Source organism: Podarcis tiliguerta (genome assembly GCF_965153285.1).
Source record: "Podarcis tiliguerta genome assembly, chromosome: 8".
NCBI lineage: Eukaryota > Metazoa > Chordata > Lepidosauria > Squamata > Lacertidae > Podarcis > Podarcis tiliguerta.
In genome coordinates, this window is record NC_139541.1 from 39000768 (window position 1) to 39015871 (window position 15104).

The window sequence follows — 15104 nt, forward strand, 5'->3', positions numbered from 1 at the left end:
GCCCACTCTTAACCCTTTCCTTCCCCCTCCTTGACTCTCTTCAAAATAACTCTTCTGGCTAAAATCATTTATGTTATCAGCATTAAGAGACGCATACAAAATGTCTCTGCTTATGTTTACTTTAAAGTTAAAAATGTTCTCTATATATAATAAATATTATGCTCTGATCACCCTAGAACTTCTCTTATGCCAACACCTTAAAAAAACAACCCCAACTCCAAAAAGAATGAAGTTTTATTTGCATAATTAACAATAACGCCATTTTGTCTAGCTAGGTCTTCAGTTTTGCCATCAAAATACACTGTGCAGACTCACCTGCACCACTTTTCTGGTGTGGATTCTTCTGTTTGCTGTGGGTTTGGGGTCGTTTGGTTTTGTCGCATTCTGCTTTCTCTTTATTTTCATGCTGATTTCTAAAATGTTATTGCAAGGTTGCTCTAACTACTAAAAATGGCATCAAGATCATTTCAACAAAAGGCAGTAGTAGCTACTGGAGGTGCCCCAGCTGTCTCCCATCAGCCTCAGTTAGCACGGCTGGTGTTCAGGATGATAGGAGTCGATGGTCCAGCAACAGCTCGAGGCCCTCAAATTAGCCACCCCTTAAGCTTGCAAGCAGAGTCAGTTAAGGTGTTTGTGAATAGGGGTTTTATTCAGCTTCCTGTGGCCACAGAACAGATAATCCAGTGCTGCCACTGATGGTTTTGGAGTTAGTACAGAATAGCTCTCGTGCTGCTGCAAAACTCAGTGCTGCAATGCTAAGAGGCAGGTGCAGGCCAGGGACCTCAATTCAAGGGCCCCATTTAGCTCCCAAACCCATGGATTGCCTAACAGGGTGAACTATAATTAATTTAATAGGTTTAAGGCAAAAAAGTCACAACAGCAGTTTGCACAGCAGCTGTCTCAGCATCTGCTAAAGGAAAGAGCCAAAAAAATAAAGGAAGGGGAAGAGATGAAGTCACATGCAGTCACAAGGAAGTCCGTTTACTGGCAGATAGATTCCCTGGTTCCATGTGTGAGATTGTAGAGCCGCACAATGGGCTGGGCCAACCTTTCCCAACCTCAGGGTCCCAGGTGGTTGGGCTACAACTCCCATAATCCTTAACCAGCCGGGAGCTGTGGTCAGGGAAGATGGGAGCTGTAAGTCCAACATCTGGGGAAAGGTCGAGACAGGGTGCTCTTGGGCATGCAAAGTCAAGTCACAACCACACCATACATTACAAACACATGGCTTCCCCCCAAAGATCCTGGGAACTGTAGTTTACCACTCAGAGCTAGAACCCCTGCACCCTTAACAAACTACGGTTCCCAGCATTCTTTGGGGCAGTACGTTAAATGTATGGTGGACCTGTGACCTCAGGCTCAAGCGAAATTGCAGAAATCCACCACCGCTGCTCTTGGCTCAATCCCCTTTTACTGAAGCTAAGAGACAAAAATGTCAACTTAAATGGCTTGGCCAGTTAAAAATCACTCATTTTAAGCTCCTCCTGATCAATAAATAGTTATTGCTAAGTTTCATATACAAGTTATGTTTTACAACCAATTTTTTTAAAAGTACTTTTAATGTCCTCTATCTACCAAATCTTGGAGGAACTGAAACTCCCTTTGTGGAAAAGGCAGCTCCCACCCGTTCCTGCCAGATGAGGGAATGGAAATGCTAGTCATGAAAGGAGTAATGGCTTTGTGGTCCTGCAGCGTCATTCTCTATGCCTGTTCAGCAAATCTGGCAAGTGGGGAAGCGGTGCTGACAAAGAACTTTTTTAATGCACGAAGGCGAAAAGTTTGGTACTTTGTTGTGATACGCCAATCAAACTGAATTTCCTGGTTGGTATGTGCTGCCCTCTTGTGGCCTCACAGAACCATAACAGCTACACAGGCACCAGGATGGCACTTAGAAAACTAGGAGGGAAGGAAGGAAGGAGAGCTGCCATACCCTCTTAATTCTGAAAAAGCCACAATATTCACATTTTGCTCACATTCATGCAAGGAGAGAAAACGACACACACGTCTCTGGCCACTGGGGTCCTTTCCCAAGAGAGATTGGGACACAGTGATGCTGCTGAGCCTAAGTCATGATCTCCCCACATCCTGCAGCATAGATTAGAGCCTTTCCTCTTCCTTTGCCCTTGCGGCCAGTCTCTCCGTGACAACGTTGAGGTCCACACTTTTGTCCAGCTTGATGTACGTTTCTTGCCGGATGGGGAGAACGCTCACCCAGTCGGGCAGCAGCTCTGAGAGGAGACGAAGGTGCTTTTCTGTCTCTCCTGCAGGGACAGAGGAAGAGTTTCAGACAGAGCACTGTGCCAACTGATTGTTTCCTCACTTAACAGCTTTTGTTAAGTGAGAACAGAAAGCCCCTGTCTATCATAGGGATACCCACTATAATTGACTCCATGGTGGTTAAATCACCACTGAAAACATGGCAGGGAAAGGACTCTTTGCATGCAGACGGTTGCATGATTAATCCTCTTAACAACTCCTCTTAGAAAGATATGCAGCTTTTTTTGATTGGGGAACATTCCCAGGGCTCCATGTATAGTAAGACGGAAGTCACATGCTGGCAGAGGGTGGTGCCAGGGACAAAAAAGGGAAAGTTTTCTAGACTAGCGATCACCCTGCTTCAGATTGGAATACCTAGCCCAACTGGGTTTGATCGGGTTACCCTCAAGTATACAGAAGATTATTTTTTGTGTAAACACAACAGACCAATTCAGCCACTGTTGCAGTGGAAGCCAATCTTTTCCAATTGTGTGCTACACACACCTATAAGGTGTTTGTTCTTACACAGCTGGGAGGTAAACAACTTCATCCCAAGCCATGCAAGCAGCAAAGCATTGCTTTGCAAGTCAAGTATTTAAAGACCAATTAAGCTGAAACTTTGATCTCGAACTTGCCTTCCACAGGAGGCAGTGATGGCCAGCAACTGGGATGGCTTTAAAAGAGGATTAGACTAACTCATGGAGGACAAGGCTACACCCTGCCTCCAATGTTAAGAGACGTTAGGTCTCTGAATACCAGGCTGCTGGGAATCGCAGGTGGGCAGAGCACTGTTGCACTCCTGTCCAGCTTGCAGGCATCTGGTCGGCCACTGGGGGAAGAGGATGCTCGGTTAGATGGGCCACTTGCCTGACCCAGCAGGCCAGTTCCTATGCTCCTAAAATACAGCCTATTCTAGTTGTTCTGAAACTTCATAGAAAGAGGGGGACACACTTTTTAAAATGGCTGGGGGAAATAAGAAAACAAAGGCATGATGGGAACTATAGTTCTGCAACATCCAAGGGGCACAGCTTCCCCATCTCTGCCTGGAGACAACGCATCACCCCCTCCTCTCCCTCTCAAAGCTCGCCAGGCGTGCCCTCTTCCTCCCCTTACCAAACGTCATGAGGGACCGGTAGCTGGCCATCATCCGCTGGCACGCCACCTCCATGGGCAGCGCCTGCTTCTTCTCCGCCACAAAGACGTTGCGCAGGACCCGCGCCATCTCCGGCAGACGCGACAGCATGTCCAGGCGCCGCTCCTGCTGCGGGTTCCGCACCATCAGCGCCTGCAGCTTTTGAACTTCCTTGGCTCTGACCTGAGAGAGAGAAAGGGAGAGAGGTGGCACTGGATCTCAGTGTCCGGGCTGAACAATGGGGGTAGAGACGCTCCTTCAGGTATACTGGACCGAGGCCATTTAGGGCTTTAAAGGTCAGCACCAACACTTTGAATTGTGCTCGAAAACTACTACTACTTACAAAACTAAAATAAAAAAAAAGAAAAGAAAAGTAATAGTACAGTGGTACCTTGAGTTAAGTACTTAATTCGTTCTGGAGGTCCATACTTGAAACTGTTCTTCACCTGAAGCACCACTTTAGCTAACGGGGCCTCCTGCTGCTGCCGCGCCACTGGAGCACGATTTCTGTTCTTAACCTGAAGCACTATTTCTAGGTTAGCGGAGTCTGTAACCTGAAGCATATGTAACCCAAGGTACCACTGTAATAGTAATGGTAATGATGCATGAGGTGGAGCAGGTCAGTGGCCCTGCCCCATCTGCAAACCCCCTTTCTGACTCTGGATGTTGCGACCTGGAGTTCCCTACTTTACAATATGTGGGGTGCCTCAGGGTTCTGTCCTCTCCCCCATGCTTTTCAACATCTACATGCAGCCGCTGGGAGAGATCATCAGGAGGTTTGGGCTGGGTGTTCATCAGTATGCGGATGATACCCAGCTCTACCTCTCTTTTAAATCAGAACCAGTGAAGGCGGTGAAGGTCCTGTGTGAGTGTCTAGAGGCGGTTGGATGATGGATGGCGGCTAACAGATTGAGGTTGAATCCTGACAAGACAGAAGTACTGTTCTTGGGGGACAGGAGGTGGGCAGGTGTGGAGGATTCCCTGGTCCTGAATGGGGTAACTGTGCCCCTGAAGGACCAGGTGCGCAGCCTGGGAGTCATTTTGGACTCACAGCTGTCCATGGAGGCACAGGTCAAATCTGTATCCAGGGCAGCTGTTTACCAGCTCCATCTGGTACGTAGGCTGAGACCCTATCTGCCTGTGGACTGTCTCGCCAGAGTGGTGCATGCTCTGGTTATCTCCCGCTTGGACTACTGCAATGCACTCTACGTGGGGCTACCTTTGAAGGTGACTCGGAAACTACAACTAATCCAGAATGCGGCAGCTACACTGGTAACTGGGGGCGGCCGCTGAGACCATATAACACCGGTCTTGAAAGACCTACATTGGCTCCCAGTACGTTTCCGAGCACAATTCAAAGTGTTGGTGCTGACCTTTAAAGCCCTAAATGGCCTCGGCCCAGTATACCTGAAGGAGCGTCTCCACCCCCATCATTATGCCCGGACGCTGAGGTCCAGTGCCGAGGGCCTTTTGGCGGTTCCCTCATTGTCAGAAGCAAAGCTACAGGGAACCAGGCAGAGGGCCTTCTCGGTAGTGGCGCCCGCCCTGTGGAACGCCCTCCCAGCAGATGTCAAAGCGATAAACAACTACCTGACATTCAGAAGACATCTTAAGGCAGCCCTGTTCAGGGAAGTTTTTAACAAGTGATATTTTACTGTATTTTTGGTTTCTATGGAAGCTGCCCAGAGTGGCTGGGGAGGCCCAGCCAGATGGGCGGGGTATAAATAATAAATTATTATAATAATAAATTATTATACAAACTAAGAACAAAGGAGACCCACATCCCACAAGCCTGCCAGGTGAGGAGACGGCAAGGCACTCACCCTCTCCAACAAGGACTGCGACACCCCTTTCAGGCTGCTGGGGGTGCCAGGCGGAGCTGGCGGGGGTGGCTGAGGGGACTCCGGCACAGAGGGGCTGGTTTCGGCGGTCCTCAGAGCCAGATTGGCCAGCGCCTTCTCCATCTGTTGTTGGGTGTGGCAGAAAGAAAGAGAGAGCAGGTGGGTCAGCCATCAGTAGCAGTTTTTCTCACCTGGCAAGCAAAGGAGTCTTGCGTAGCTGAAAAGCAGTTGCAATGCCGTGCGTAACAGTAAACTGATAAGCTCCTGAACAATTTCTCACCCCCACCATGCACAAACAGCCCATTCAACTGAGATGCAGGTGGTTGAGGCAGCAGAGAGGACTTGTTGCTCCCTCTTTCCCAGCACAGTAATCAACAACCACATTTATCTAGCCACAGGCTTTCCCTCTCTAGTACCAAATCCCAACTTTTGGACCCGTCCCTTTTTTGGGGGGGGAGAGGAAAGAAAGCTGCTAGGGGCTGGCATTAAGGCCAAAATAAAAACAAGTCCAAAGAAAAAATTGGCCAACTTCTAACTGCAGGGAAAGAGTCAATAGTCACACAAGGAGGCAGACCCATCACAATTGTTCCCATTTCGATGGTCAAGATCCACTCATAATAAAGTCAAGGTATCAGTAAAAAATTATATAAAATATTCCTTACAAATTTTGTACACAGAAATTCAAAGTATTAGCATACAAATATGGCGCCTTCCTCAATATGAAGCATCTCCTATCCCAAGATTGTCAGGTGAGGTTGCAGTTGCGGCATCACTGGGGCATACCCAGTTGGCAGCAACCTACGACAGGGCCTCTTTGGTGGTGGCTCACCATTTGTGGAATTCCTTCCACAAGGAATTCCATCTGACGGCTGAAAGAAGCTGCTCCTGGCAACCTTGAGAGATCACTGGCTAACTGTTTGCAAGAAGGCTGTATAAAAAATTTGATGTTATTGACAGGTTTGCTGCCCTGGGGGCTCCTTTGCAAGGAAGAACAGGATATAAAATGGAAATAATAATAGCTAAGTCGAAGAGTTCCACCCACACCCAGAGGGCCTTCTCCTTTGGCCAGCTTTACCTTGGGCGTCATCAGGCTGCGAGCCTTGGCCAGCACCTCTTGAGCAGTCGTGATTTTGTCCACCAGCGGGGGCTGAGGCACCTCCGCAGGGACGATGTCGGGCACGTCATCAACATTGAACCGGGGATGCCACCTTGTCAGTTTGTCTTCCGGCACCACCATTGGAGGGTTGAGAGACGCCAAGAAAGCCTGTGGGGAGTTAGCACAGGGGAGGTGATGACTATGCCTGATATAGCACCCGGACCAGCAACTGATAAGGTATAGCAAGGTTGTCCCAAACTTGAGTCTCCAGCTGCTTTTGGGCTACAACTCCCATCAGGACTAGTGGTCAGGGATGAGGGGAACTGTAGCCCAGAAACATCTGGAGACCCAAGTTTGGTAAACCCTGATGTGAAACAACCCTCCATAGGAGGTATTTTCTCATTTACATGGCAAAGGCAGGGACGAGCAATGGTGGAGGGAGGAGACGACTGCTGGGAGGGGGAAGGGCCAGATGAAGACCTTCAGAGGTCCTAGGCACTGACAAGATGATGGTGCCCCCATATGCAATTGAAAACAGGGATGATACTAAACCGTAAAATAAAATTGTATTTTTCAAGAGCTTGCATGCTTGCAGAAATGTGTGTGCATATTATGTCTTGTGCAACCCATGACAGGATCTGCTTTCTTCACATTCTTTTGGTCTACGTTAGTAGACATTAGTTGTCGTCATCCCCAGTTTAGGTGGGGATAAGTAATAAGAAGAGAACAGGGAAATTGGGGAAGACTCTGGAGTGTAAGATGCCTGAAGGTTCCGATTCTTTGGTGCTTTTTTTTTTTGAACTGTCAAATTCTTCCCAAAGCTTCTCATGCATTGCTGGTGTATGTGCTTAGTCTGCTTATTGGGTAAATCCAGCACCTTTTTTGGGGGGGTGGGGGGGAGAAGAGACTCGCCTTGTGGTGCCCTTTTACGATGTTAACCAAGTTCCTGCCAAATATTTTCCGACGCTGCATCAGGTGTGATGCCGACAGCTTCTCTCCTGAAACAAAAAAATGAAGGGTGATGAGCCACATCTCCCTCTTGCTCCCTCTGAAACTGCTGTTCCCTTCTACCCGCCAGTTCAGGGATGGGAAACCTTTGAGTTGGGCTGGAGGCGGGCACATGCCAGTGGTGGGTGGGGCCAGAGGCAAAAGTGGGCGGAGCAACTAATGTAAAATGTGGCATAGGCTGGTGTTTACAGACTCCTCTCCCCATCCTCCTCCCAAGGCAAGCAAGAGGCGCCACTGTCAGGAACAAACAGGGTGCAGCCCAAAGAGACTCACAGGGGCCGGGAGAGCCACACCGGGTCCCCGGGACCAAGGTTGCCTTACTGTAAAGAAGTGGTCCTACAATGACACACACTGGGGTTGTTCTTTGGCAGCCCAGCACAAGCGTCTTCAAGTTTGGTCTTTGGTACATTTCAAAGGGTGTGGCAGGAAACGTACAAGGAAGTCTACCTGCCCACTTTCCTCCCGAGCTCATAGGAGCTTCTTTTGCAAATGCCGCACGGGACCCACCTGCCTCCAGCACGGGTTCGATCGTCAGCTGGTAGTCTCCTCTCTTCTGACCAGGGGTGCCAAAGGTGGGAATGTTCTTCTCCTGGCGCATGATGTACGAAGCCGGATACACAGCTTTGATCTGACCCAGGTTCCGTTCTTCAAATTGCCTGCAGAGAGGCAGGGAGAACATCAGCACCCAAGATCTTGCATGCAATCAGAAGTTTATAAACGATCAGATAAATAGAATGTAATCAATCCCTTTGAGAGTGAACATCCCATTAATATAGTGGCACCCTCAAAATGAGGACCAGGAGAGTCTTGAGGTTCTTGGGTCTGGCAGACAGATACAAGGCACGCAAAGTAGGTTTGCACCCGTGATATTGTCGTCAAGTTATTAACCACCTTCTATACAATCATCTCAAGGTGACGTAGCGTTAAAACCAGCAAGCAAACAAAAAACATTTAGAGACACAAAAAACAGCAGATAAATTTAAAACAAGATGAAAACCGTCCAAAATAGACAGTGATGGCAAATAACCATTGGTCCAGCTGGGAAAGGCTGATGGAACAAATACAGTAGTACCTCGGGTTAAGAACTTAATTCGTTCTGGAGGTCTGTTCTTAACCTGAAACTGTTCTTCACCTGAAGCAGCACTTTAGCTAATGGGACCTCCTGCTGCCGCCACGCCACTGCTGCACAATTTCTGTTCTCATCCTGAAGCAAAGTTCTTAACCCAAAGTACTATTTCTGGGTTAGCGGAGTTTGTAACCTGAAGCGTATGTAACCCAAGGTACCACTGTAACGGTAAGAGTTGGAAGAGAGCCCGAGGGTCATCTAGTCCAACCCCCTGCAATGCAGGAATCACAACTAACATGTTCTCAGAAAGTGCAGACAGAGGGCGTCTGCTGAATCTCAACAGGAATGCTACTCCACGGAACAGGGGCAGCCACACTAAAAGCCCTGCTCTAAGCTGCTATGGGACAAACCTCTGAGATTTTGGGAACTTGCCCGAGAAACTTACCCACAAACCAAGCAATCTGCTGGGTGTATAAGGGAGAAGGCAGTCTCTCTCTCCAGTAACCTGACCCTGAGCTGTACTGGCCTTGTGTATTAGTACCAACACCATGAGGACTAAAAGCTTGAAGGAAAAGTGGTCAAGAGTATCCACCTAGCCCAGCACTTTTGTCTCTCCGGCCAGAAGTCTTCAAGCAGAAGAAAGAGGTGTTCTGACTCTAGCTGTGGACGTTCCAACACCATTTATCACTGCCAAGAGCTCCCAAGACCAGTTACCCAGCTTCCATGATTTTGTCTAGTCAAGGGAATGGGAAACCTTTGCAGGGTTGGGGGGGGGGGGCACATATGGCAGTGGTAGACAAGGGTCGGGGCAAAAGTGAGCAGGGCAACAGCTGCAACTCTGAGCAGTAGGGGGCAGTCCAACCTCCTCACCAAAAGTTAGAGGCTTCTACAGCCCCTTGCATCCATTCAAGCAACCGAGCAGCATGACCACAGGTTAATTGAGGGGTAGGCAACCTAAGGCCCGTGGGCTGGATGCGGCCCAACTGCCTTCTAAATCCGGCCCAAGGATGGTCTGGGAATCAGCGTGTTTTTACATGAGTAGAACGTGTGCTTTTATTTAAAATGCATCTCTGGGTTATTTGTGGGGCATAGGAATTTGGGACAGTGGACTGGCCCATAGCTGAAAAAGGTTGCTGACCCCTGGTTTAATGGGTCCTCAAAGCACTCTGGGCACAGAGCAGGTTTGGCGAGGGTGTGCAGCATTGGAAGAGCACTGGGGGCCAACCAGAGGTGTCTGGAGCTGAGGACAACACCTGTGAGCTGAACCTCTTTGGTTCGCCACTCATTGCACGAAGTACTATTGCTTTCTGCTCAGGGAAGCCATCCATTTTATTACGTGCCAAGTAATTAACATCGGGGGGGGGAAACCACCAGCCCAGAAGGGAATTCTGGTCTACCGCTGTGTTACAAAGGCTGCTCTCATCTTCACTCTGTTATTCCCAATTGGCATCCTGGGCAGAATTATGAGCTTGCCAGGTGGAGAGATAGTCACTCTCTCTGCCTCTCCGGACTGACTGCTCACAGGCGACTGCCCCCCGCGCTCCCTGCCCACCCCCAGGAGAAAGGGTGAGCTCTCACCTGCGCATCATGTCCTGGATGCCTTGCTTGACCTTGGCAAAGGTCACCGTCTCCGAGCGGTTGAAAAGCATCCCCACGATGGTGTCCATGCTGCGGAACATCTCGGCCAACACCTTGTACTTGTAAGGCAGCGCAAGTCCCGGGGGGACGTCCTGGGCGAGGTTGTGGAAGCGCTGGAAGGCTGGAGCCTTCGCACTGGGAAGATGGGGAGAATAAAAATGATCGGGTGTTTCCGCCACACGGCAGCACGATGTCACCTTAGCTCTCACACAGGTAGTTGTCGGCGGAGGTTTTGGATGATAGTTGCAAGCATTTAAGAGCAGCAAAGCCATTTTCAGATCTGCTGTACAAGTTACTGAGGGGCACCTTTCAAGCGGATCAAAAATATTTTAAAATCAATTTATTGGCTGGGCGTTGCAATCCTAATTATTGACTGGGACATCCAAGCATCCTGCAGACTCAAATGGTAGGAGACGCCCAGCTCTGCTTAGGACTGGGCTCTTTGATGGCCTCGAACAGGTATGGCTCACTTGCCGCTGCCCAGATGTTGCTAGACTCCCACCAATCCCAGCCAGCGAGGCCAATAATCTGTAGGGGGAATGGCAGTCATATAACAATTGGGGTGGGCACAAGCTAACCACCCTAAACTCAATCAATCAATCACTCTATTATGGCCAATAACCAGAAAGGAACTTTGTACAAATATATAACATACAAAACAAAATAGAAAATGATAGCAATCAAACTATTAGTATAACTGTTATACTACAAAACACCAGACACAGAAAATAAATTTATAAATGTGCTAAAATTAATCCCTGCAGAATTTTACATGCAGCAGCACAGTATTACACACAAAGAAGATAGGTGAGTACTGATATGCTAAATGTAAAAAGGCATCAAATGCAAGCTATCACCCTGGGAATTTGCAAAAAAAATGGGTCAATGCCCTAAGACCCTTTAATCTAGAAAATCGCCATTTCCCCTCTCACCTGACACCTGATTTCATCACCAAGGCCAACCCCTCAGCAAGCTCTTCCCCTACCTGGTCTCGGCTGTTGGCTCAGGATTGCTTTTGCCCAGCTGGAGTTGAGGGAGGTTCCTCACTTTCTCCTTCTCAGCCTCTTTCCTCTTGCTGATTTTGGATTCCAGCAACCGAGCCCGTTTTAATCTGCTCTTTATGTCACCGTCAGCCTCTGAGGAGCTGGCTGGCAAAGTGACTTTCTGTGCCAGGGCACGGATCTTCGCCAGACGACCACTCAGCTCTGCCAACTTCTCCTTAGACACCATCTCCTGTTTGGAAGGAGAAAAATCTCAGCTAGGGAGATTCCTGCCTTATTCACATAGGGAAGGAAAGGGCAAAAACGCCCTCTCTCTGCCAGAGACCCTGGAGAGGGACTGCCATTCAGAGTAGACAGCAGTGGCCTGAATAGGCTAATAGTCTGAGCTGGTATAAGGGAGCTTCCTATGTTCCTTTGTACAGGCAACGCTCCCTTTTGAAATCTAAATATCCAGCAGACAATCCTTTTAAGTAATCTCTACAGTTTGGTACTTGCCAGTGGCAAGCGGCAACCAGCGGCGAGGTAAGCAACTGAATGGCCTGTGAGCATCACAGACTCCATCAGACTGTCAGCCCTCAATCACTACGGTTGCAATTCCTAAGCAAACTTAGCACAGCTCTGCAGCAGTGCTGCATCTTTCCTTAATCTCGCAGCTCTGAAGTAGTCAGTGTTAGAAACTGAGATATGAAAGCTAGGAGCTAAATAGCACCTTAAACTGAGGTTACAGGTGCTACAACAGAATGTCTAGCAACCCATTTTTAAAAACAAGAATACAAAGCTGAAAATGAATGAAGTGCAGCTAAAATATTATGTTCATTTTTCACAGGGTCTAGTCCTTTCCCCTGCCCACCCCTCTAATATTCTTAAGAGGGTCTCTTCTCCAGTCTTCAGAGAATAGCTGGAAGTGGGGAGGCAGAAAAAGCTCCTCCTTTCCTTCCACTCTGCAGCTTTAATCTGAAATCTTAGGCGCAGTACTGCGCCCAGAACTCAGGAACTGCTCGTACTAATGAAATTCCCTGTTGCAAAATGCACCTAGAACAATGGGAGTTTTGAACACAGGAGGTAGTGCTGGGTCATTAGAATCTGGAGCCACTGAACCCAGTCAATGTGTATGCTAATGACAAAGGGTGCTGTGGCAGCTCAGAGGCTATCAGGTTTACTGAGCTGTGCAAGCTTCAGGAGGCAGCAGAATGCTATGTCAGATGTTTAGAGGTGGTGGCCTATACAAGCCAAAGGCCACCCACCTTCCTCTCCAAGGCTCACCTTCTCTACCGGCACTACGCCAGGCTGCACTGTGGTCTCCAGCTGCAGATCTGGTGAAAGAGTCACATTGGCCAAATCCTTTGCCTTTTTATCCAGACTGGAGGGGCTGGGTAGCCCAAGGGCTGTGGGGGAAGCAAAGCCTGGGACCTGAAACAGAAGCACTCCAGTCAGAATTGGCAACACATCTCCCTTCAGAATACCAGTTGCTTAAGGGAGTTCAGTATGTAGCCTGGAGGCGAGAAGGCTGAGAGTTGACATGATGGCCAGCTTCAAATATCTGAAGGGCTGTCACATGCAATAAGGAGCAGGCTTGTTTTCTGCTGCTCCAGAGTGTGGGAACCAAACCAATGGATTCAAATTACAACTGAACAGAGTATTCAAAGTTTTCTAACCACATTGGGTTCTCATTGTAATATCTTACTCACTACAAACCCATATTCCCTCCTTGGTCAGTCCCCACCAATTCAAACCCTATTAATGCATGTGCTGCAAAGTCAGGGGGATTATTATTTTTTTACTCTCAATGTACAACACTTTACACATATTTTGCTCTGAGCCCCATTAACCATTTTAATGCCCATTTCAGAAGTATTCTTTTTCCCATTTTTGGGCACAGTGAATAACCAACCAACAAGGCTCTACACCACGGCAACTTAATAGCACCGCCATATTCAGGAACAGTCTACCTCAACCATCCAAGACACTGCAGACAACCAACGTGGGAATGGCATGGCAGGTCTGACCCCACAGGTGTCTTCCCTAGAAAGGTGTCTGCTGCCATGTCGCCTCAGAGCTCACACCCGGGAAGGACCAAGAAAACCCGAAGGGGCGGGCCCATTCACACAACCCCGACTTCCAGCCTTTCCCACTACACAACAAGGCTCCGGGCAACTAATCCGGATTAAAGAGGCTCGAAGTAAGAGCGCGCGGTTCTGCTTCCCCTCCTTTCGGGTCACTCACCGCCTCCCCTTTTTCCTCCGCGGGCATCACCAGCGTCTTCCGGGCGCTGCCCTTCGCACCGAGGCGACGGCGGCCTTCGGCAGAGACCGGCGTGAGCTTCGCCTCGGGCTCCGGCCTGCGCCTTTTCCTGCTGCTGCTGGGCAGCGAGGGCTGCGGGCAGCTGGAGCCGAGCGGGGTGCGAGGAGGCTCTAAGAGGCCCAGCCCCGTCTCTTCCTCCTGCTGCTGCTGCTCCTTCTTCTCGGGCCTGCCGGCCTCCGGGAGCTCGGGGGCTCCATCAGCTTGTACCTTCCGGCGCTTGGCGCTCAAGCTGCCCGCCGCGGGACCCTTCTTGTTCTGCGCGAAGAAATCGGTGACCCGGAGCTGCGCCATGGCGTCCACGTGGCCGCTTCGTCTCCCAATGGAACGTTTCGAGCGTTCCATCCGGCGGCAACAAAGTATCTGACTTTCGCGGGCTTGGCCTAAGCCCCGCCCCTTAGCTTGCTTCCTTTCCCGCGCTGGCGCGGACAAGCTCTTAAAGGCGCCGCGTAGCTTTTCCCGCCTCCATTGCTTGCAGAGACCTGTGGGGTCAGACCTGAGCCCGGCGAAGCAGAACTAGAAAGGCGGCGCTTCTTCTTTTTTTCTGTAGGAGCGGGGGAACCTGTAGTCTTCAGGGTACTGTTGAACTACAACTCACACCATCTCCGGCCATTGGCTATGTTGGCTGGGGCTGATGGGAATTGTAGTCCAAAACTCTGGCAATTAGCAGGGAGGTGGGGGAACAAGCTGCAGCCCGCCAAATGCTCTTGGACTACAACTCCCATGATCCTTCACCATTAGCCGTGCTGGCTGGGGCCCATGGGAGTTGGAGTCCGCTAAACATCACGAGAGCCGCAGATGTCCCTCAGGGAAGCTAATTTAAGTACTTCTGCATTTCTCTGTTTTTCTGCAGTGAGAGAGGAGGACTTGCTTTGAGGTTTGTTTGGGTGAGGACACGGGAGAGATCCAGGCTCGTATCCCTGTCCAGAAGTAACAACATTTCAATAAAGTAAAACCAGGTGTAAACAGAGAGTAATCATGTACTGTACACCCTTAACTGGGAGTAAGCCTCTTATTGGGGCTTACTTCTGAGTAGACCTGTCTAGAATGCTTACTCCCATTGTGTTCAATGGAACTTAACTCTCTGGTATGTCGAGGACTACCGGACGCGGGTGGCACTGTGGGTTAAACCACAGAGCCTAGGACTTGCCGATCAGAAGGTACGGGGTGAGCTCCCGTTGCTCGGTCCCTGCTCCTGCCAACCTAGCTGTTCGAAAGCATGTCAAAGTGCAAGTAGATAAATAGGTATCGCTCTGGCGGGAAGGTAAACGGCATTTCCGTGCGCTGCTCTGGTTCGCCGGAAGCGGCTCAGTCATGCTGGCCACATGACCTGGAAGCTGTACGCCAGCTCCCTCGGCCAGTAAAGCGAGATGAGCGCCGCAACCCCAGAGTTGGCCATGGCTGGACCTAATGGTCGGGGGTCCTTTTACCTTTTTTACCTATGTTGAGGACTACAACCTTAGATGGCTTCCAAAAACATAGGGAGCAGCCTTTCACAGAGTCTGACCATTGGTCCATCCAACTCACTAGTATCTACACTATACTAACCAGCAGCAGCTCGCCAGAAAACTTCAAGAGGGATCTTGTCAGGCCCACCTGGAGATGCCAGAAATTGAACTTCTGACCTTCTGCATAAAAAGCCTATGCCCTGTCACTATGCTTCAGTTCTTAGAAGGGAACTAAGACCACCTCACTGAGGAAGAGAGGCACACCAATGCCAGTTAGTCATGGTGGATCATGGGTAGATTGAACCTCCATGTTCAGAGGC

The 15104-nt window shown here is 49.5% G+C and overlaps 1 protein-coding gene across 2 annotated transcripts; it reads right to left on the minus strand.

Annotated features, from left to right (window-relative positions):
* Positions 1–219: 219 nt before the first annotated feature.
* CDT1 (chromatin licensing and DNA replication factor 1) lies at positions 220–13995 on the minus strand. Of its 2 annotated transcripts, XM_083456469.1 has the most exons (10): positions 13262–13993; positions 12302–12448; positions 11023–11270; positions 9978–10172; positions 7841–7989; positions 7238–7323; positions 6305–6493; positions 5212–5352; positions 3370–3571; positions 220–2261 (listed from the first exon to the last, which is right to left on the minus strand). In XM_083456469.1, the coding sequence occupies exons 1-10, from the start codon at positions 13679–13681 to the stop codon at positions 2098–2100; spliced, it is 1941 nt and encodes a 646-aa protein (XP_083312595.1). In that variant the 5' UTR covers positions 13682–13993; the 3' UTR covers positions 220–2097. The 2 variants fall into 2 exon arrangements, with proteins under 2 accessions (XP_083312595.1, XP_083312596.1); XM_083456470.1 differs by lacking the exon at positions 12302–12448 and having other exon boundaries at positions 13262–13995.
* Positions 13996–15104: the final 1109 nt, after the last annotated feature.

What these genes read in the sequence shown, in the direction of transcription:
- CDT1 (XM_083456469.1), bottom strand. Translation starts at nt 13,681, where the DNA reads ATGGAACGCTCGAAACGTTCCATTGGGAGACGAAGCGGCCACGTGGAC. An exon ending in GAGCCAACAGCCGAGACCAG is followed by an intron (nt 10,173 to 11,022) that starts GTAGGGGAAGAG and finishes CCATCTTCCCAG; the next exon opens with TGCGAAGGCTCCAGCCTTCC. An exon ending in TCGTAAAAGGGCACCACAAG is followed by an intron (nt 6,494 to 7,237) that starts GCGAGTCTCTTC and finishes AACTCCCCACAG; the next exon opens with GCTTTCTTGGCGTCTCTCAA.